At 35.6% G+C, this 23,969-nt stretch overlaps 1 protein-coding gene across 4 annotated transcripts in view; it reads right to left on the reverse strand.

Annotated features, from left to right (window-relative positions):
* Window positions 1-5,408: 5,408 nt before the first annotated feature.
* LOC110458386 (E3 ubiquitin-protein ligase TRIP12-like) overlaps window positions 5,409-23,969 on the reverse strand; it is a 49,370-nt gene continuing 30,809 nt past the window's right edge. For all 4 annotated transcript variants that reach the window (XM_021510057.1, XM_021510058.1, XM_021510056.1 and 1 more), the window contains exons 26-43: window positions 22,980-23,165; window positions 22,381-22,488; window positions 21,601-21,693; window positions 21,092-21,226; window positions 20,764-20,823; window positions 20,033-20,235; window positions 19,046-19,161; window positions 18,026-18,177; window positions 16,855-17,000; window positions 16,186-16,339; window positions 15,399-15,497; window positions 14,295-14,409; window positions 13,727-13,881; window positions 12,736-12,900; window positions 12,178-12,342; window positions 11,198-11,311; window positions 10,156-10,354; window positions 5,409-9,528 (exon numbers count right to left, since the gene is read on the reverse strand). In XM_021510057.1, the coding sequence (XP_021365732.1) occupies window positions 9,332-9,528; window positions 10,156-10,354; window positions 11,198-11,311; window positions 12,178-12,342; window positions 12,736-12,900; window positions 13,727-13,881; window positions 14,295-14,409; window positions 15,399-15,497; window positions 16,186-16,339; window positions 16,855-17,000; window positions 18,026-18,177; window positions 19,046-19,161; window positions 20,033-20,235; window positions 20,764-20,823; window positions 21,092-21,226; window positions 21,601-21,693; window positions 22,381-22,488; window positions 22,980-23,165 (2,562 nt within the window). In that variant the 3' untranslated portion in view covers window positions 5,409-9,331. The remainder of the gene's footprint in view (window positions 9,529-10,155; window positions 10,355-11,197; window positions 11,312-12,177; window positions 12,343-12,735; window positions 12,901-13,726; window positions 13,882-14,294; window positions 14,410-15,398; window positions 15,498-16,185; window positions 16,340-16,854; window positions 17,001-18,025; window positions 18,178-19,045; window positions 19,162-20,032; window positions 20,236-20,763; window positions 20,824-21,091; window positions 21,227-21,600; window positions 21,694-22,380; window positions 22,489-22,979; window positions 23,166-23,969) is intronic.

The following is a 23,969-nucleotide window of genomic DNA, read 5'->3' on the forward strand; positions in this document are numbered from 1 at the left end:
ACAAAACCCGGAATGGGGAACCGGAATGCACTCAGGCGTGAAGAGATTTTTGAAGACGTTTGTATTTATAAGGCCATAACTCCAATAATACACAATGAATTTTTATTCGGAGACGAGCTTACGAAAGATAATGTTATAGCTGATACAATGGTTTAAATTATGTTTATTAATATTTAATATTAGAAGTAAAAGTGTTGGCCGGAATGACCACAAGGAAATCAAAACGGCTACATTTTCAACTGTTTTCGTTCAAATAAATACCTATATCTCGAATAATACTGAACCATTTTTGTTCGTGTTCGTAGACCACTCTAGCCAAGGGAATGGAACTGTGCACTCTTTAAGATGTATCAACTGTTTGAACACACTTTACAATTTATCGCAAAAATGGTGGCCGGAATTAATAAATCGATGTCAAGTGAAAAATGATGAAAAAAATATTTTTATCGTAAATTTCTGTCTTTCTTGGCCAATAACTTGTTTATTACTTAACCGATTTTCGTTCATATGCTAAGATTCAAAAAGATGATACAGTCGTCCTAAAAAACGAAGAAATCCTGACGAAATCTTAGACTTTGTAAAAGATAACAGACTGATGACCTTATTATAGACTTTTCCAAAGCCTTTGACAGAGTAAACCATCCTTTACTCTGTCATAAGCTTAGATATTATGGTATAAGCGAAAAGGTCAACATCTGGATTGAAAATTTACTATCAGATAGAGAACAATCAGTGCTTATTGAAGGTATTAAATCGGAACGTGTCAAAGTCAGGTCTCATGGGGTACCTTAGGGCTCAGTCATCGGCTCTTGTCTCTTTCTCTTCTTCATTAATGGCATACCCCTGAACATAAAATCAACTGTCATGCTTTTTGCAGATGACATAATTATATACCTAACTATAAGTTCCAAGTCAGATGCAGTTACACTACAGGAATATCTAGACAAATTGGTACAATGGGAAAGTCGACGGAATATGTCCTTTCATCCTGATACAAAAGCATTGTCCATAATCCATACGTTCTTCACGGAAGACAACTACAACATGTCTCTGAAGCAAAATATCTGGGAGTCACTCAACAATAAAATTTAAAGTGGGAAACCCATATTAATAATAAATGTTCAAAGGCAAATTCAACATCAGGGTTTATAAGAAGAAACATCAAAACAGGATCCAAAACTGTCAAACAACCGGCATATCTATCTCTAGTAAGACCTTCCTTAGAGTATGCCTGCTCGGACCCACACACCGAATCAGACATAAACAAAATTGAAATGGTTCAACGTAGAGCAGTCCGTTATGTCTCCAACAAGTTTGAGAACACATCCAGCGTTGGTGACATGCTAAACACTCTAGAATGGCGCTATTCAGCCGATAGAAGAAAAGATCAAAGGCTTAAATTACCACTCTCTACAGAATTAAAAATGACTTGATCACTAAAAGGAAAACACCAGTCATTGCACCAAATCGCATCTCCCGCTATTCCTATCCAAATTCTTACCAAATACCATCTTGCAAAACACAGAGTAGAACATTTTCTTTTTTTCCAATTACTATTTCTGACTGGAACATACCGCGACATATCACGTTTATTGATTCTCTTGATTCCTTCAAATTAGCACTTTCTCTCATTAATTATTAGACCTCTTGTTATACAGTTTTTAACCAGTGTAGCTCTCTCTCTTGCCACTTATCTTCAACTTGTTGAAGTTGGGCAGTATCCCATAGACATAGACAGATAATGTAAGCAAGATGCCCAAAGGGCCTGCATCGCTCACCTGGTATTAATCTCAAAATTGTAACCTTAACAAGAGGCCCATGGGCCTTAACGGTCACCTGACATCCGATTCTAATTAGGACTGTCATCCAGGGGCCAATTCATACTTTTCGTCGGTCCGAGTGACCTTGCTGCATCGTCCATTAATTTTTCTTTGTGAACACAATAACTTCAGTAAATATGAACCGATTTTGATGAAACTTTGTATGCAGCTTTGTAACAATGAGATCCTGGATGAGTTTGAATACCGGACCATAACTTTACATAGTTATTCCCCTTGGTAATTCTATTATTGTTGGACCCTGTGAACACGATAACTGAAATAAATGGGTGTGACACCAATTTTGACCCAAGGGGTCTGTTTTGAACAAACTTGGTAACTGTATGTCTTCTATTCTTGGTTGAAAGAAACAAGTAAAAGCGTAAATCAATGATTTATTAAGTAAGGCACAAAATTTAAATAGCACATTGTTAGTAGCAAAAATGCGTCATGAATGAAAAAAAAGGTGTACCACATGAATTTACATCTATTCTTGTGTAATGTCAATCAACATCACAGGGACAAATAATAATATAATGACAAAGGGCAATAACTCTGCAGGTTACCGTCAAATAATTACCGGACAAAGTTTCATTTAACTCCCAGTTTCGAACTCATCCGAGATTTTATTGATATAAGGCTACATACAGAGTTTCTTTAAACTTGGTTGATATTTACTAAGTTATCGTGAACACAAGGTCCAATACAAAATAGTGTAATACTATTATTACAAAGGGCAATAACTCTGTAAGTTACTGTCGAATAATTCCAATTTTCAAACTCGTCCCGGATCTTATTGATATATGGCTGCATACAAAGTTTCATTAAGCTCGATTAACATTTACTCAAGTTCTCGTGTTCACAAGGTCCAATAACAATATTATAACAAAGGGCAATAACTCTGTAAGTTACTGCGAATAATTCCCATTTTCGAACTCGTTCGAGATCTTATTGATATATGGCTGTATACAAAGTTTCATCAAACTTGGTTAACATTTACTCAAATTATCGTGTTCACAAGGTCCAATAATAATAATATTACAAAGGGCAATAACTCTGTAAGTTACTGTTGAATTATTCCCATTTTCGAACTCGTCCGAGATCTTTTTGCTATATGGCTGCATACAAAGTTTCATCAAACTCGGTTAGCATTTACTGAAGTTATCGTGTTCACAAGGAAAAGTTAACGCACGACGCACGACGCACGACGGACGACGACAGACAAAAGACTATCACAATAGGTTACCATGACCTATGGTCAGGTTACCTAAAAATGGACTTAAATAAAGCTACAGGCAAAGTATCAGTAATTATGACTAACTGTTATAAGTCATTCAAAAGATTCAAACACATCAGACCCCTGTGACTTTTAAAGTCGAGCAATGTCATATCGTTGAACATACATTGTACGTACTTTAGTCCTTCATCTCAGCATGCATCTTGCCGCATATCGCCACCCTAGACCTTTTGTTTATTGAGTTTATACACATTTGACCAAATAAGACATTGGAAGTTGGTCAAGTTAATTCAAATGAAATCGTTTGATAGCCCTTCATGCAAGCATGTTACTGGCCAAATATCAATATTTTTGAATATGCAAAAGAACTTGTTTGTAAGGTTTAAAAGATATTTGACCCTGTGACCTTGAAACTAGGTCAAGGTTATTTACTTTTACAAACCAAGTAGCCTTTCATCCAAGCATGTTACTGGATTTATATCATCATTCTGGGCCTGATGGTTATGTAAAAGATGCCGTTTAAAGGTTTCAACATATTTGACACTGTGACCTTCAATATAAGTCAAGGTCATTTATTTGAACAAACTTTAAATTCCTTCATCTCAGCATGTAAGTGGCAAAATATTATCACCTGGGTCTAATGGTTAGGTAAAAGATGCCGTTTAAAGGTTTAAACATAGTTGACCCCTGTGACCTTGAATGTAAGTCAAGGTCATTCATTTGAACAAACTTAGTAGCCCTTCATCCAAGTATGTTACGGGCAAAATATCATCTTCCTGGACATTTTGGTTATTCAGAAGAAGTTATTTAAAAATCTTAAACATATGTAACCCCTTAGGCCTTGAATATAGGTCAAGGTCATTCTTTTGAATGAACTTGGTAGCCTTTCATTCCAGCATATTACGGGCCAAATATCATTTTGGTTATTCAGAAGAAGTGGTTAAAAAGGTTGACATATTTCAAACCCTGTAACTTTGAATATAGGTCAAGGTCATTTATTTGAAGACACTCGGTAACCATCCATCCTAGCATGCCACTGGCAAGATATATAAATATTCTTGGAATTATGGTTATTAAAAAGAAGTCATTTAAAAAAACAACATATTTGACCCCTTTGACCTTGGTCAGTTATCTCAGTGTGTTACTGGTCAAATAACCACATACAGGGCCTTTTGTTTATTCAGAAATCCGTTAATTCTTTTTAATATATTTGACCCCTGCGACCTTGAATATCATTCAAGATCATTGATTTGAACAAAGGACTTGGGGCGTTATGGGTCATTTTTGACCTCATAAGAAGTGAAAATTTCAACTAGATTTGTTTTGCTAATTTGTGTTATAACCATCATATTGGTTACTTAGGGCTATCTTTCTTGTAGATTATTTTCCAGTGCGCATGCATAGATACTCTACCATTGCAATGAAAATTGCTTTGCTATGCAGAAATAGCCAAAATAAGGTGTTTTTGGTCAGTAAACAAACAGAAATGAAAGCCTCCGTATGTTCCTTTCTACAAATGAACACTGGTATAACAAGTCAAATATTTGTTTGTTGCATGCGGAAGCTTTCAAAAATTGGGAGAGTTTTTAGTTAATTTCCTTCAAAATGGCCAATTTCAACCAAAAAGGGCACAACAGACGATATTCACACATTTTATTATGAAAATGTGCGTTTAAGTCTCCTAAACTAGTTGTCGAATGAATTTGAATTTTCATTTTTTCGTACTTCATTTTTATTCCAGGTAACGATTATAACAACTTATTCTAAATCCATGATGAGGCCAGAAATGACCCTTAACGCCCCTAGTCCTTTGGTAACCCTTCATCCCAGCATGTTACTGGCAAAATATCAATATCCTGGGCCTTTTGGTCATCAGAAGATGCCATTTAAATGTTTTAAGACATATTTTACCCCTGTGACATTAAATATAAGTCGAGGTTATTGATTTGAAAACTTTGTAGCCCTTCATGCCAGCATGTTATTGGCCACATATAATCATCCTTGGCTTCTGGTTATTCAGAAGAAGTTAAACTGTTTTAAAAATATTTGACCTATGATCTTGAATAAAGGCAAAGGTCATTCATTTGAACAAACTTGGTAGTCCTTCATCCCAGCTTGCTACTGACCAAATATCATCACCCTAGGCCTCTTGGTTATTCAGTAGAAGTTGTTTCAATTAAAAATGTTGATGCAGGACAAATGGAGGATGGACGGATGATGGGTGTTACACCACTGATTAATCTCACTTGGCCCTTTGCCAGGTGAGCTAAAAAAACTTGACATAGCACACGTAAGTTTCACTTTATTGCTATACTTTAATGAACAATGCACGATAAAAGAAAACACAAGATATAGACTGTTGTGAAACCTTTATTTCTTTTCTCTTTGTTGACATTTCTGTTCACTTTCACACAATCATCATCACCATAATCATCAACAAACAGAAAACTACCACAACATCTCACTCATCAACTCATTGTAAATGATATCAGGTAAAAGTCCGCGCAATAATTACTAGCATCTCGGAAAATGTTGAATCGAAACATTGTCATACTGCATTATCAAATATTTTACGCCAAAGACAGTTCATGTAACCATGTCAATGGGATACATACATCTCTAATATTTTTATTCGTAAGTTATATTTATTAAAATAAAATTTCCCATCACTTTTCATCCGTGTCTAGTTCACAACCATCCTGTAGCAGTTTCTGTCTTTATCTCGTAACCCTACTCAAGATGAAAGTCTAACAAATTAACAATTAGGACCTGTAAAATTGAAGCGATTCAAACATTAAATAAAAATCACCAAAAAGGTACTCAAACCAGATGTAGATAACTTGGTGATAATGAATGTTTGGGTTTTCCCACAAATGTTCTAGGGGTTTATCGTCGGTGATCATTGTATCTTATAAAACTCCCAGGTAAAAAATACAGATGAAAAATGTGTTCTTTTATTTTCATGTCATACCAATCTGAAACTTTATAGTTTTGAACTTTGAAAATTCTTTTCAGTTCAAGAAGTACAGTGACCTTGCCTGCAACTTCTGAAACTTGTAAGTATATCAATTTGACTCAAAACAAGACAGACCAACTGCAGTACAAGAAAACTCATTAATTCAACTTAAGCAAACAGCTCCTTCACTTGTATGCAAGGATAATTTTGCAATATAATTCATAAATAATTTCCATGCTATTCTGCCACATTATTAAGATTTATTCATCTGTATAATTGATATTTCGAAGTTAAAAGATCAAGTTCTAATACACAAAGTTTAAATCAAACTGATGCACTAGCATCGTACAAATAAAATATTAACTCCTTCACCCCTGAAGACACATTTGAACTATTCCAATTCAAAGGTTGGAATAGACCATTGTGAAATTTCAGGGGTGAATGACTTAAAGACGCTACAAACAAATCAATAGCATTGACCCATATATAATCAAATACATACATGTATATATATAGAAAGTTCTTCCTTTAGTTAATATAACACAATTCAAACAAATTAACAGAATTGGCAGTATAGAGAAAGGTATACCACACTGTGTTCAGTTACAAACAAAAATGATATTCTATACAATATATTAATTATATATATTACCCCGGTAACTGAAACAAAAAAAGTATCACAATCCATTTCACACAGCATTGCTATACATGGCAATAATGTTGGACATGGTCAGTAAGGGCCTGACAAACATATCATCTCTCACTCCTTGTAAATGGCATCTGTAGCAGATCCCACATTTCTGAACTTAAAGTTTACAACACTGATTAATACACTTTGTTTATGATATTTTCATAAGAAGTCAAGCAGATTACTTAACATACTTTTCCACAGATTCAAAAATCATAACCATCCGACAAAACACACACAAAATACTTGTATATTCTGCTAACAACTTTCAAAAAATTCAATTTGATAATTCGACTTACTGTAATGCATTAACTCATTCACCCCTGAAATTTCATAATGAACTATTCCAACCTTTGAATTTGAGGAGTTCAAATGTGTCTTCAGGGGTGAAAGAGTTAAATAGCTAATACTAGCTAAGACATATGGGCTCTTCTGTAGTAGTAAATGTGCAGTAACATCCAGCTATATAGTTATTGGAAACTGCTTCATGTTCAAAATGTACTATTTCAGCTGTAACCAAAACAATGAAAGATTCATATTAAAATAATTAATAAAATTTCATCAAGTCACCTGCTACATTTCAATGACCTTCTCCATCATTTGTTTTTTATGTAAGGTAACTTAAAATAAGTATTAACCATATTTTTAAACACAAAATGAGGTTATTTCTATGAGGATATATCATTATCATGATGAAAACATTTGCTACATATCGTAATTTTTACTTCATAGTTTACAGTGAGTGACTTTGAGAAAATGATACCATGTGTGCATGTTGAGACAAAACATTGAACAGTGAACTTTTCACTTAACACTGTCATACCAGTATTTGTTATTAACAGATAAAAGTAGTGCAAGTATCGAAGAAAATAGCTATAAACTAAGTAGGTTTACCCAATGGCTTTGGGAGAAAAATGTTTTCTAGCTTCCTGAAAAGGCCTGCACCGTAAAACTCTCATTTTCTTTTGCATGAATAAGAAGGAAATAATATAAATATAGTAAAAAAAAGTGATGGGACTCTCTTCCACCTTTATGTCCATAACATAAGTTCATACATAATTATAAATGCCACAATACAACTTCTACATATGACGCACAAAATGATAATTAAAGAAATGCACTATTCACTCAAACTCATAAAGCCAAGTTCTGTCAGCTTGAGGGTGGGTATGACAGTGGACCGCTCTGTGTATTAGGGTGGGGAGTTCATTATTTATTGTTCATTGTGTTTTGCATTGAAATTTAAGATTCATCACACACATCAATCTCCAGATCTTTGATATAAAGTCAACATCGTAGACCCTGAATGTCAAGGTCATACACCTCTTAAATTACACTAAAATGAAGCATAGTGTTATCAACTGTTATTTTACATACCAGTACATCATCATGGCCAAAAATAGTAGTTTTTTCAGCCTTAGAAAAATTGATGTCCTACACAGCATTGTCACGCATTTCCTTCTTGTAAATCATTATAAAAAAAAAGTGGGCTTGATCCAAGCCCACATTTTTTTCGCAAATCACAATTGTAAAAAAAAAATCAACAAAAAAACCCACAGGCTTCAATCCTTCCTTTCAAATCACAATCGCAAAAAGCAGGCCTGCTTGATTCTTTCTTGCAACCTGTTTATGGGATGGCTTCAGGAGAGTTATCTGCCCTTGAAAAAGATCATCCTACTGACAGCATTTGAGTAATCTGCTCTTGAATTAGAGATCCTTTTAGCGGCAACATTCATCTGCCCTTAAATTATAAAGATTCCACAGCACATCAATGGAATCTGCATCCTTAATATCCTTCCTTGGAAACTTGGCAACAGATGTCTGGAAATATTAATTAAATTCTTCCATTACATACCAGAGATCGGAACAAATGCATCCCTTGTTCTGCCACCAGGTCTGTTGGAACCAGCATTTATCTGAATACCTTGTATAGGACTTTATCTAACTATCAAGTATTGGGTTGGAGTGTTAAATTCAACATTTATCTAAATACGGTGTTCTTTGCAAGACTGAAACAATATTTCAGCTTAAACATCCCGTCTGTCGGGTTGTTAGGATCAGTATTTTCCCCTATTTCCTGTCTCCTGGGGACAATGTTGGAGCTGATATATGTGTCCTGTGTCTGGTGTCCTGTAGTTCTGTTCAGATCAATATTTATCTTAAGATCCTCCCACTTGAAGAACTGTCAGGACTTAGGTACATTCTCTAGGATGTAGGTAGGACAGTGTTAATGCGCAGATATTTATCAAAATATCCTTCATCTTGTAAGATTGTTAGGACCAAAAATACATCTCATCTCTTGTAGGTGTCTTAGGTCCTATATCTACTGAAGATCTTGCCTCATGTAGGACTGTTAGGACCAATCCTGTATCCAGAAGAAGAGTTGTCAGAGCTGATGCTTCTCCAGATATCCCGCCTCCTTTAATATTATTAGGACTAACAAATACATCATGTATCCGGTAGGACTTTGTTAGGGCCATTAATTATCTTAATATCCCATCTCCTGCGAGACTGTGTCGGAACCAATATAAAGCGTAATCCTGCCTTAAGCAGGACTGTTAGGACAACATATATCCCAATAAATTGCCTTCTGTAGTCTATTTTCCTTATACCATACTTAATGAAGGACAGTGTTAGGACAGATGGAAGGACAACTGACCCTCCTTTGTGGCCAGATAGAGTTTCTCGCGCATGACCTCTACAGAGGAATAGTCTGGTAATTTTAAATAGTTCACACACGTCATCACAGAGGGCAAGAAATTGTCTGCATTTTCTGAAGCTTCAAATGTCTTTCTAACTACAGTGAGAGGTGGATTTAAACTCCTGAATCCTGCAAAGTAGAATGTAAAATCACAGATTAACATTGAGAAATTACAAAATAAAGTGACAGCCATCGATGTAAAATGAGATTATAACAAAATTAAACGTAAAATCACCTGACAACCAGAAAAACTTTTAGTGGAAGTAATATTCCGTCTTTGCTTATTGCAGAGTTATCTTCTCTTGTGAGCAGGTATTGATTGTTACGTCATTTGTTTGTGAGAGTAACGTCATCAATTTTTGAGAAAACAACGTAATTTTTTCACACAAACCAATGACGTAACAATTAATACCTGCTCGCAAGAGTAGATAACTCTGCAATACGCATAGACGGAATATCTTAACCACCATGGTCATAAGTCAATCTTTGTTACATTTGAATGCCATTTTGAACTGCTTATAACATTAAACGATTTCAGCAAAAGGAAGACAATAAAAGGCAAATATGCATGTTTCTTGCTTTTACCATCAAAAATTGATTGCAATTCATATTGATTGGAATTAATTTATATTTCCAAAACAATGACTATTTCTACTATAAAATGAAAAACATATCATAAAAGTTATCATTTATTATAATATTTAAGACTTTTTTCCCCAAAACTTGACTAACGATAAAATAAGAACCATTTCTTACCTCCAACAGGAAGACGAGGAGATCCTGTCACAAACTGGAGGAACTTCCTCTGTTCTACCCCATCATATGAGCTGAGCAGCTCAAACAGGAACTTGACAGCACGACTATCATGGGTGTATCCGTGGTCAGAACGGCAGCTTTCCATCAGCATCTTCACATCCCATGTGTCTGTGGCGTTCCCACAGAACAGCTGTTCCAGCTGTTGATTTAATAATGAAATATATCAAGGTGTGAATACATTATACTGTAATTGAAATGCATTTTCACTTAATTTCAAAAGTTTTAATATTTTGTATTTCTTCAAGTCAGGAAAGGACAGCTGACTACATTTAAATGTTTCATTTAAAAATGAAGTTAAATTAGTGGAGAAAAACAGTTGAATGATCAAGCTCAAATAAAAACATCTGAATCAAGGTGAGCAAGTTTAACATCAAAGGCAACCTATATTATATAGCGTCATAAATAGTTGTATAAATAATATCAAAGTTTTACTTAATACCCAAACAACGTACTTATCAAAACGTTGTGACACATTTTAATGCATACAATATTTGGGTATAAAGTGTAAAACTTTGACATAACATATTTCAACAAGCCATTCGGTTTGATATGTCTTGCCTATGCCCCGCTTTGACCATCAATGCACATATCAGAGAAACTAACTTAAACGCAAAAACTTAATGACTAATGTTGATGGAGATGCTGACAAAGTCAATAGACCATGAAAAGTAGTCTGTATCCAGCATTTGATGCATGGGTTGAGATGTACTACCTAAGATGCATCAATGGTACAAGTTTAGTTGGTCTAGCACTTATATTTCTAGAGAAACTAACTTAAATACAAAAACTTGATGCTGACGCCGCTGTTGCCGGAAAAGCAACACCTATTAAAGTATCGCTTCCACTTCGTGGCGGCGAGACAAAAATGATGAATCCTATTGAAGATGTATAGATAATGTTTTCATCCCTTTGTGATAGTTTCGTTGTAAACAAGATAAAAATGTTAATAATGGATTTGATATTGATGAGAGAATGTACTTACCTCCTCAGGATAGAAGCTCTGCAGTGTACTTAGTGGGAAGATGGACTCGAATCCCTCTCTGAAGGCTTCAAACTGCCTGGACACACTCTCTACCAGACTCCAATGTACCACCAACTATAAACAACAAAATCAGCATCAGTATAGATCAATATTTGCTTTTTCGTTGAATAGAATATCATTACCAAATGTCGCAATGAAAACATCCGACTACTCCTAAGTGTGTGCATAAAGAATGTTAAAACTTATTGTCTGCATTAGTGATGAGAAATGATCGGAAACTTTGGTTATAACTGATGATAGGCGAATAATGAAACAGTGATCAAGAGAAGAGCCTTTTTGACAGATAAAGAGCTCTACAATGGGACAGATAAGACCTTTGTATCAAGATAAAGAGCTAAGAATTGCTACGGTGAAGAGCTTGGAATTACGACAGATAAAGAGCTTAGTATTGCGACAGATAAAGAGCTTAGCATTGCCACAGTGAGAGAGCTTACCATTGCAACAGATAAAGAGCTTAGCATTACAACAGATAAAAAGCTTAGCATTGTCACAGTGAGAAAGCTTACCATTGCAACAGATAAAGAGCTTACCATTACAACAGATAAAGAGCTTAGCATTGCTACGGTGAAGAGCTTGGAATTACGACAGATAAAGAGCTTAGTATTGCGACAGATAAAGAGCTTAGCATTGCCACAGTGAGAGAGCTTACCATTGCAACAGACAAAGAGCTTACCATTACAACAGATAAAGAGCTTAGCATTGTCACAGTGAGAAAGCTTACCATTGCAACAGATAAAGAGCTTACCATTACAGCAGATAAAGAGCTTAGCATTGTCACAGTGAGAGAGCTTACCATTGCAACAGATAAAGAGCTTAGAACTGTTACAGAGATGAAGATAATCATATCAATTGACTGTTTAGAATTCTGACAGGTGTAACACTGATTGTGGCGAGTTGCAGACATCGTCACTGTTGCATACCTGTAAATATTCCTCCAGATTATCCAGGGTAACAGGAATGTCCTTGCCACCCTTCTTCAACTCGATGTTAGCGGCCCCTGGAAGTGTGAGATCAAGGGCGAGATCCTCTATACTGCAGCCTTCCATCGTCACATTGTCAAGGGCAAGCTGTCGACTCTCCTTCGTCTGTATGATAAGGGGACTCAGTCAAGACAAGTACAAGTGGAAGTATATACAAAAGCATGTGTTCATTTAAATAGGACAAAAATAAATCCATTCAGCAAATTTTTCAAAAGAGTAGCAAATTTTTAAAAGCATGGACATTTGAATATTGTATTCACGCTTCAGCATTAAAATTGCAAATCATTAGCATGCTGGAATAGTAAGGGCTATTTCATAAGTTACTGTATGGGGGAGGTGGGAGGTCTTTGAAAGAGTGCCTCCCACCCTCCCCTTCGGTAAATTCTGGAACAGCCCTAATATTTTCCATCAAACAAACTTCTGTAAATTGCTTTGTGAGACAAAAAATTTCACTGCTGCAAGAAACCATCAAGTGAAATTGTTTAATGTATATATTACATGAGATTTGTCAGCTAGGATACGTTGTTTTTGACGAACAACATCTTCAAGTTGTCGGAAAGACTTGGCAACCACAGGATCCACAAACTGGAGGTCACTTGAAGTGAGGCTGTGCTCCTGTCCCAGCATCCATTTGTAAAAAACCAGGCTCAGCGGAATGTCAAGCTGAAATATTTTAAGCAGAAATGTATAGTTTAACATTGTACCCCACTTGCCAGTCCAAGTCTAAAATGCATCCATTTTAATCTGAAAAGCCAATGCTGCTTTCAGTAATCGAGTTGGACCAGTTGGACCAGTGTTGTTCTCTATCAAATGGAGAAGGACCTAGTGATTTGATGTAGCATTATGACAAGCCTTGCCACAGATTGTCAAGGCCTGCGTTTTATTAACATTGGCAGGTCCACCAGGCTTTGTCTCGAAAAACATTACATTTAAAAATAGACAAACTGGTTTTTCAGCATAAACAAACAGGCACCAGTACACACTGTCCAAGTCTACAAATCAGTTTTAGTCCAAAAAAGTGTAGATGACAATCATTGAAAGAATATGATCATATCTGTAATGTGATCATCACTATGTCATGTGATCATCTCTATGTCATTTGATCATCTCTATGTCATGTGATCGTCTCTATGTCACATGCTCATCTCTATGTCATGTGATCGTCTCCATGTCACATGATCATCTCTATGTCATATGATCGTCTCCATGTCACATGATCATCTCTATGTCACATGATCAGTATCATAATAAAACAATATAATCGGTTGAAATATATGCGTATGGATTTGTAAATTATTGTATATTTTATAACTACTTGACCTAATGTAAGACGAGTCGTCGTTGACTCAACTTTTTCATCAAGTATAAATAAAGACTATTATTATTAACAAATTGGACATGTACATAAACTGACAAACCAACCAGCAAAGTCTACAGAAATGTTAACCTAACAAATGAGTGGTGATGGAGAAGCTGTCTGGTTCCTTACCATTCTAGAGTCCATCATGGCTTTGGCCATGAACTTGCCGAGAAGCTTGAACTTATTTTTTAACTTGGTGACCACTGCAGCCTTTGCATTTCGAGCGAGAGGAAGAGTGAAAAGTCCACAGTCAGCGTGGTAGTATTCCTCACCCGTTTCTTGTCCTGAAAATATTTTTAGGATTTGTTTTTTTACTTGCACAGTAATTTTATTTATGCATGGATAAAGGATGCTATGGCAGCATGGATTGTTTTGTCTATTTTACATTGGATAAATTTTACGCATCAGTACAGCTTGTTTTTTTACTACATTTTTTATTGTAAATTTGAAATTTACAGAACCAGTAGAACAAGCATATCTTAGGCTATACATTACACATTTGAACCAGAAAAACATGCTTTTCACTGCATACAACAGACATAGGATTTTGACATTTCGACATTTTGAAATATTTACATATTTGATATGTAAAATTTGAAATAGATAGAATCAGTAAAGCAAGCATATCTCAGGCTATACATTAGAACTAAAAACATGCTATTCACTACGTACTAGGGATAAACAATTTTGGTCCTACCTTCGCTGTCCACATCCTTGACCACCTCACCACGCCACATCTCGTATTCTCCCTTCTGTAGCTCTTTGGACACGAGAGCATAAAACTCCAGGGTCGGACCCAAACCAGTACCCACCTGTGGACAAATAAATATTTTCGTTGATCATTTACAGAGTAGACATTCATATATATTATAGAAGATAATTATTAAATTAAATATATTAAATTAAGATGAAAGTAAATTGAAATATTTAACATTTTCTAAAAGGAAGAAATATTTTCATTTTACTTTTACTTAGTAAACATTCATATATATTATAGAAGATTATTACATGTCTATCAAACTCAGTTTTGAAAACGTATTGCTTGAAAGGTTCACTTTATTGCAGAGTTTATATTAAATTTAGATGAAAGTAAAATGAAATATTTAACATTTTCTAAAAGGAAGAAATATTTTTTATTTATCTTTTACTTAGTAGACATGCAAATACATTATAGAAGATTATTACATGTCTATCAAACTCAGTTTTGAAAACGTATTGCTTGAAAGGTTCCCTATATTGCAGAGTTTATATCAAATTTAGATGAAAGTAAAGTGAAATATTGAACATTTTCTAAAAGGAAGAAATATTTTCATTTATCTTTTACTTAGTAGACATGCAAATACAATATAGAAGATAATTACATGTCTATCAAACTCAGTTTCGAAAACGTATTGCTTGAAAGGTTCCCTATATTGCAGCGTTAATAAATTCAGATGATAGTAAAATGAAATATTTAACATTTTCTACAAGGAAGAAATATTTTCATTTCTATTTTACTTAGTAGACATGCAAATACATTATAGAAGATAATTACATGTCTATCAAACTCAGTTTTAAAAACGTATTGCTTGAAAGGTTCCCTAGATAGTAAATTGAAATTTTCAACATTTTATAAAAGGAAAAAATATTATAAGTTTTCAAAATTATAAGATTTTGTGAATGCAAGAAATGTTTGCAAGATAGCTGACGATATTGTAAATAATAAATTCAATATTAAGCCTCAGCTGGGGAAAATTACACATATTTAGGCAAAATGTGTACAATCAGAACCGTATTGTTTGACAACAGTCGTACTGCCTACCTCGTTTTCATACTGTATCTCCAGCAGAGCTCTGGAGTTCCCAAGGTCCTCCATCACCTTGTCAGCTTGCTTCAGAAGATCTGTTCTAGTAACCAGCCGCTGTTTAATATAACAGTTTCAGATTAAAATCTCTACCCATTGATAAATATAGGATCTTACATGAGTTTCCATTTCATATGAGATTTATGAAACGAGTCTAACAATTTTTCAATTTAGCGAGCCTTTGGCGAGCTAAAATGAAAAATTTGTCACATAATCAATATTTGTGGCATTTATTCGTGTATAACGACGATTTTCATGTAACCATGACATGTAAAAAGCCGCCATTTTGACTCCAGTGCATAAGTCTGTGACGTCATGTACTTGTCCTAGGCGTGATGTCACAGTTGAAACAATTGAAACTTGGCTGATAGGTCATATCACTAATCTATATTGTGAGCTGATCATTTCATTCTAAGGTGTTAATGGGGAGTTAATACCCAGGTACCAACACGGCTCAAGGCACAGTCGAGCCAATGGTCAGTTTTAATTCTTCACGAGAGGTTTCCATATCATAACCCTTGAAACATATATATGTAAAGTTCGAAATTGGTTTTCGTGTGTTAAAAAAAATGAGACATAGCTTTTCCGAATAGGAAACTTTATTGGAAAAAAAATATAACATAATCTGAGCAGTTGAAGAGAAGAAACCTAAAAAGGATTAGAAATTTTCTCAGGCAAATGTGAAAATTTGCGATGCATCACTAATTTTTATTTATAATCAGTGATTATATTACAAGCCACTTACCCGTCTACGGTCAAGTCTAGGTGCCACACGTTCACTGCTGTCATTTGTACTGGTATCTCCAGAATTGTCTTGCAGACGCATCAGTGCTCGATCACGGTCAAACGTCGTGGCATAGAACAACAGCTGTCTTGTCTCAAACGGGAACAGGAACGGCCTGTACAGATGTATCACTCATTATCAGTACGGCAAGATACAAGTGTAGCGGTGAAAGGTATTCTTTATAAATATACTTTATATATAAACAAGGAATACAAAGAAGCAACTTGCAAGCACTGAAAAGATTAAGGATGAACATAATATTACATCAGATGGGTTGTCTGTATTACCATAATCTTACTAAAACCTTACACAATCCACCTTCGAGACAGTATGACCTTCTTCATGTAAATTGACAAAACATAAAATAACATCAATAGAGTTCCGTTGCAATATTACAGCAGGGGAGATTCAGGGATACTTAGGTGGCAGCTAATTCTACGAGCCAGTTTGCTGTCACAATAAAGAGAGATTCATGGACACTTCCGTTGTAGCAGCTTTTTCTGCAACACAACGAGGTAGATTTCCTGTCATCAGAATAGGAGATCTAGAGATGCAATGTACTTGCGTGACAGCAGCTTATTCTGCAAGCAAGTTTTCCGTCTTAATGAGGAGATGATCAGTGATACTTACGCTGCAGCAGCTATTTCTGCGAGCCAGCATGGTAGATTTCCCGTCATGATAACAAGAGGGTCCTGCAGCTGGCGGTTGGCTTTGGCTGTGAGCTTAGAGCTAAGAAAATCGGTGAAGGGCAGGATAGGCTTAGTGGAGAACATCACCTGTAAACAGAGATAACTTCATTAAGTTTTGAAACTGCATTCTCAAATGTCATTGGTCACTTTTAATCATTAAATAATATTAATGATAATTTGAGGTTCTTATATACCACTTTATCACAACCTAGTTCGTAGGTTGTGTCAAAGTGGTTCACAAATTATTATCCATGGTTATTGGGCCATATTGCAACCATCCAGTATCTTTTTCAATTCCCTGGATAGCATACAGCCAGTGATGCCATTTTGGCGCTCACAGCTAGCATTCAACAATTCTAGCACTACCCAACCACATACTCATTTACAGCTGAGTAGACTGGAGTAAAGTATCTTGCTCAAGGATACACCACAGTGCCGTGCCGTGACTAGAACCCGCCACCCTTTGGTCATAAGCCTGGCATCCTACCACTTGACTACTGTGTTCCCTTTATATTGCTAAGAAAGCAAGGCAAAGAATTGTGAGCGATCAATCTTCCCCGTCCCCTTACTACCTTTGGTATTAACCCTTTCACCACTGTAGACCATAAAAGACTCATCCAGATCAATGCATGGTAGAGTCTACTAAAGTTACATAGGGGTGAAAGACCTGATTTCAGTGCGCAGCACTCAATAGTTTGCTGGCACACAAAAATTTGTGATACTAGGTCACAGAGTGTATAGACATTGTGGCAAATGGTGAAGAAAGTGTCATCACTCTGTACAAAGTGGAGCACCAGACTCAACTTCACTACTCAAAACTCTGCCATCCTAAAAGGTACACAAATACAAAATTTGACAATCGAAGATGATTAAGCATATAAGGTGTGTCCCAGAGAAAATGACCTATGGACTGCAGACAAACCTATAATCTCTGTTGGAGGACAAATACTGTTTATGTGTTCAGAAGTTACAGCCATGAACTTAGACCCCAACAATCACCTAAAATAATGTATGATGGAGCAAAATGACTTAAAGGACTATGAAGATTGTAATTTTTACTAAAAATATTGTTCCCCTGAAATAAAATAATAAAACTTCCTAAATATTTTTACCTCATACATGGTGGACCAGTATCGGTTAAACGCATGGAGAATACGCAACAGGGCAATGACGTCTACCGATGCATCTGTGACCGTTACAAACGCGGGCAGCTTGTCTGTGAGGTAGGCATTCAACGCAGGAACCATCATTGGACAGTGGCCTTCTGCAAAGAAATAAAACATAACACTTGATACTATGACCATAGAATATATACATGTTGTTGGTATGATATATATTGTCATTGTCTCCTCGTCAGTATTTTGTTAGTGTATTACATGTTGTCAGTATGTTGTTAGTGTATTACATGTTGTCAGTATGTTGTTGGTATGTTACATATTGTCAGTGTTTCCTCGTCAGTATTTTGTTAGTGTACTACATGTTGTCAGTATGTTGTTCTTATGTTACACATTGTCAGTGTCTCCTCGTCAGTATTTTGTTAGTGTACTACATGTTGGGAGTATGTTGTTGGTATGTTACATATTGTCAGTGTCTCCTCGTCAGTATTTTGTTAGTTTACTACATGTTGTCAGTATGTTGTTCTTATGTTCCCCATTGTCAGTGTCTCCTCGTCAGTATCTTGTTAGAATACTACATGTTGTCAGTATGTTGTTCTTATGTTCCCCATTGTCAGTGTCTCCTCGTCAGTATCTTGTTAGAATACTACATGTTGTCAGTATGTTGTTGGTATTTTACATATTGTCATTGTCTCCTCGTCAGTATTTTGTTAGTGTACTACATGTTGTCAGTATGTTGTCAGTATGTTATATTTTGTCAGTGTCTCCTCGTCGGTATTTTGTTAGTGTACTACATGTTGTCAGTATGTTGTTGGTATGTTGTTGGTATGTTACACATTGTCAGTGTCTCCTCGTCAGTATTTTGTTAGTGTATTACATGTTGTCATTATGTTGTTGGTATGTTACATATTGTCAGTGTCTCCTCGTCAGTATTTTGTTAGAATACTACATGTTGTCAGTATGTTGTTGGTATGTTACATGTTGTCAGTATGTTGTGAATGTGTAGTTATCCTGTACCTGTCCACAGCTCATCCACCTTCTTTCTGTTAGAGGTCTTTGGACCCTTGATTTCAGGCCGGGTTTTCTTTGGACTGGTTGCCATCCCTTCCTCTTGCTCTGTTGCCTGGCGATACCTAAAAACAAACAACTCAATCAAATCTCAAAAGACCTGTTATACTTTGCTTTCCAGTTTCACTTGTATAGAACTTCCCCTTTGTTTTAATATTTAATATCATTAAGATGATTTTAAGTCCTTTTCATAAAGATCATTGCAAAATCATTTTCAACTTGGACTTACTCTGCACTCCATCATCCCAAGATATTCATGGATACCAAATCTGGTTACTCCATGCAAAATAGTATAGAAAATATGCCCTGGCCAAACTTTTTCAAAAGAGAAGGTCAAAGGTCAAAGCATAGGTCAAGTGAGGTCATAGTGACCTAATTCTTGCACTCTGCACTCTGTCATCCCAAGATGTCCTTGTACACCAAATCTGGTTAATCCAGGTGAACTAGTATAGAATATATACCCTGCACAAACATTTTCAAAATTGAAGGTCAAAGGTCAAGTCATAGGTCACAGCGACCTAATTCTTGCACTCACTCATCCCAAGATGTCCTTGTACTCCAAATCTGGTTACTCCAGGTAAATTAGTATATAAGATATGACCAGGAAAAACATTTTCAAAAGTGAAGGTCAAAGGTCAAGTCATAGGTCACGGTGACCTAATTCTTGCACTTGTCAGTATAGAAGATATGCCTGACACAAACTTTCATTCCATCATTCCAGAGGGTAAAAAAGGCGAAAATTTAACTGCAGCCAAAATTTCTCAGTATACAGTACTCAAATTGTATTTACCTTTGTACCAAGATATGTCTACAGTGTGACAAAGTTGAAGATATCATTTAGACAATCTTGATCATACCTGGTTTTGTTTCAACATTTTTAAACAATGTTGCTTGATATTTAGCGACAGTTATATGTGTTAAAACTCTAGACCGTACCAGATGGTGTGTGTCTGCACCCAGATGCTGGCATGGCCAACAGGGTTTTCTGTGTCAGTGTCTGTCTCACTGCTGTCCTTCTCCCCGGGGTTACTGTAGTTCTTGATGGCCTGGTACACTGTCATGTTATAAGGTAGGGCTCGCTCTCCAATCAGAAACTCCAGCTTGTGTCGAGCTGTACCCTGGCTGATGAACACGGCTGCCTGAAATGTTCACAGAACATAAACCTCGTTATCACCAACTCAAATAATTAGTTAGAAGTCTTTCTCCAAACTACTATATTGAAATATGATTCTAAACAAGAATTCCCTATTTATCTAATGGTTACCCTCAACTCTGTTTTACTGTATTTATAACTGATGTTGTCATTCAAATCAAGTACCAACTTTCCCATTTCCTGGTATACTAGACAAGATTCCATATGCTTCTTTCATTGTTGTCTAGTATCAAATGGACTAAGTATATTTCAACAATGGACGATTCTGGGCAAAAAAATCTATGTTCATCCATGGAAAAAAATACAATGTTATGTGTATTGTTCAGAACAATAAAAAATTGTGCATACTAGAATTTTCACATAAATGTTACCATGATCGTAAAAATGGCTTGATCTGGGGAGTTGCCTTAAAACAATGTGTGGTCAACTAAAGATTATTTAGCAAACTAGAGTCAGCATGAAAACTTCTTATAGAAACTTTATTAACAATTACAGCATGATAATTCACACATACCATTGTATCATCAACATCATCATCTGAGTTGTCATCATCACTGACATCATCTTCTCCATCCTGTAACACAGGAATGGACACATACAGAAAATACCATTTTAAACTCTTACCTTTTTTATTTATTTTTTCCCCCCAAGTTTATTCTTGAAGCATCAATTCAAACTTGTTAAAATTTCATAATTCTATTAATATGTAAATTAAAAAAATGGGTTTACTAAATGATTTCTGAAAGTTTATTTCAATGATTTCAATGTGTTGAAGTTGCAAGAAATTTGAGCCATTTTTATCAGTATTGAATATTTGAATTCAAATTTTCTGGCATACCGACCGGTTTTAACCTGCCATAGCCACGAATGACTAAATATCTCTCGATGGCCTGGACTAGGGCAAGTGGATCAATCTTCACCGGCCCACCCTTCCACTGTCTTAGAGACGTACAGGAGGGATGGCGCTGTAGATTACACTGGAACAGCAAAAATTGATACATGATTACAGACTAATAACAGTTAAAGGTTAGAGGATGGGTGTGTGAGAAAGGTGGGGGTATACTGTCACACATCAATGACTGCTTCAGGGTAAAAGTTAGTTACCATAAAGTTTGGGTGATTGTGAATACTTCATTTAAATAATAAGTCCTAACTTAATGCAAGTATTCAATTTATAATTAAAACTTGAAATAAAGAGCAAAAAGAATATCTGCTGGCATGTATTATTCTCAATAAACAGATGGACAGGTGGAGAATGTAAAATTAACTTGTCTTCTCAAAAACAAAGGTCCCAAACCTTGTTTGCATATAGTTATGAACTGAAACTAATTATCATTTAACAAAACAGTACCTTTAGTTGGTGTGTGTTGAAGAAGCGAAGGGCATTTGACCCTCGGCCACTAGATGTACTTCCCCCTGGCAGATCATGAACTTTGACCTGAAACTGTAAACACAGCAACATTTGTAACAGCAACAACTAAAGATCAATGCTATATCTGGTAGATGTTGTATTACACTATATAGCAGATAACAAATCCTATTATAAAATCTCAGTCTTTAAAATTTTACTTGTTTGTTTTCATTATTGCATTAGAGGTCAATATATCACAAACTACCTTGTAATACAAATATAAATGTTCTGAAATTTTGTCTTATTAGTGTTTAATAATCCTCTTATTTTTCCTGAATCTTGCATAAATGATACTTCTACAGCTAAGAAGTGTATCATTATGGTAACCATCTATTATACCGGCCGATTATTCACAACTTTCACACCTATGCTGCTAATTGGCCTGGTCAGTAATTGAATTGGCTGGCCTGTGACTTAAGACCTCTCAGTGACCAAGGTTAGCGTGAATCCATGTAGCTATTGTTTATTCACTAAGATTGACCAAACTTTGCTTCTTTGTCTCATGCTGTGAGGAATGTTTTTTTGAAGTAAAATTTTGTGAGCGTCACGCTCCAAACATTAGATATGGCATGCATGATTATAAAGGGATTTTTCAAGTAATTGAGGGAAATGCATAAAGGAAATCGAGTAAAAAAGGGACATATTAATATATGTTGGTAGTAAACTAAGTGGCAAATGTAACGGGGGGGGGGGGGGGGGGGTTACTGTATTAAATCTTACCTGTTCAAGTTGATGAAGACATCCTATCAACTTGCTGACTAGAGCACACAATGAGGGAATGGTTTCTAGGTTAAAGCTAGTCTCCTTCACATACAGCACATCAGGTGCCTATGCAGAACAAGGAAAGTCATTGAATTCATGGACTCATCTTGAGCTGCCAATCAGAACTGAGAAATTATACATTAATCCAACATAAAAATCTAAACAATGACAACTTTTGTTTCTAAAGACTTGAAAATATTGGTTCTATTCTATTTACAGTTTTTTATCTGTAATGTAATCAATTGACAGATGCCTCACACCAGTAAACCAAATGCCTCAATCTTTCATCTTAGTCTCAGGAAAAGGCACTTCCACTAAGTACGGCAAGGAAATAATTTCCTTTAAAGCAAAAATTTCATTTAAACATAATTTTTAAAACAAAAGTGTTCAGACTACTATAAATTGTATTGTGATCACTCGGCTACATTTTCACGAGTTGAGTTCACGTTCTTCAAAAGGAAAAATATGATGAGGACATACATATCAATTTTACAATGTCAAAAGACTTTTAGGACAAATATGTCCTTTATACAGTGTAAACATAAAGATGAACTTACTGGACAGTTGAGGAAGACATGCAGGAAGCGTCTGATCCTAACATCCCGAGGGACCTCTCCTGTGGTGGAGGTGAGATACTGAAGGAACTTTTGTACAAGTCCACTGTGGATGATTTCAAATGGAGATACGTCATTCTCCTTCATGATCTGAGCTATAGCCTTCAAGCAGTCGATACCTGAATCCTCCTGTCAACGAACAACAAAAGAAAACGTTTAATTCAGGCCTGATATGTTCAACGGATTTTTTACGGATTTAAGAATTTTGATAACTTCAGTATTGTTTCACTTACGCTGTGTTACTTGGCTTGGATATGTGAAAGACACATATTCATCAAGTAAACATGAAAACAAACCACAACTTGTGAAATCAGTGTCCCACACTTATCAGCCAGTAGGTCACTAGTTGTAATCTTTTTAACTCATTCACCCCTCAAGTCCCATTTGAACCTTACTAATTCAATGACTGAACAAGTCCAGTTTAGATATGTAGGGGTAAATGAGCTCATTAACTTAAATAGCTTAACTAAATAGCTGAATGTGGATAATGTTTTTGTCTACCTAACTTCATTATTGGCAACAACAAAGTTGGTCTAAATCCAAAAGAAGGATAAGATTTTTTTTTCCCATTAAATATGCTTTAAGATTAAAGAGTAAACAAATGAATTTAATATTCCAATAATTTAAAGTGGCTGGTCGGGGAAATAAATACAAAATAAATGGGTCTAAATGCATTCTCTGGCCTTCCAAAAGTTATATCACGGTAATATGATGGTCGAGTTCTGCTTGCAATGTCCAGTTTTGACCACTGAAATTTCAGGGAAGCCCCGCGTAAATTTAGCGCAGATCTATTTATATATGTCACGTGGTTGTTTCGAAAGTGAGGCAGTGAAGATGACAACAATAGCACGCNTCAGATTATTTTAAAACATGTCCATAAGATGGAATATTCTTTTTATAGACTGACAATTTTTAACAAATAAAATTATTACT

The sequence above is a fragment of the Mizuhopecten yessoensis genome, unplaced genomic scaffold (genome assembly GCF_002113885.1).
Source record: "Mizuhopecten yessoensis strain PY_sf001 unplaced genomic scaffold, ASM211388v2 scaffold9561, whole genome shotgun sequence".
NCBI lineage: Eukaryota > Metazoa > Mollusca > Bivalvia > Pectinida > Pectinidae > Mizuhopecten > Mizuhopecten yessoensis.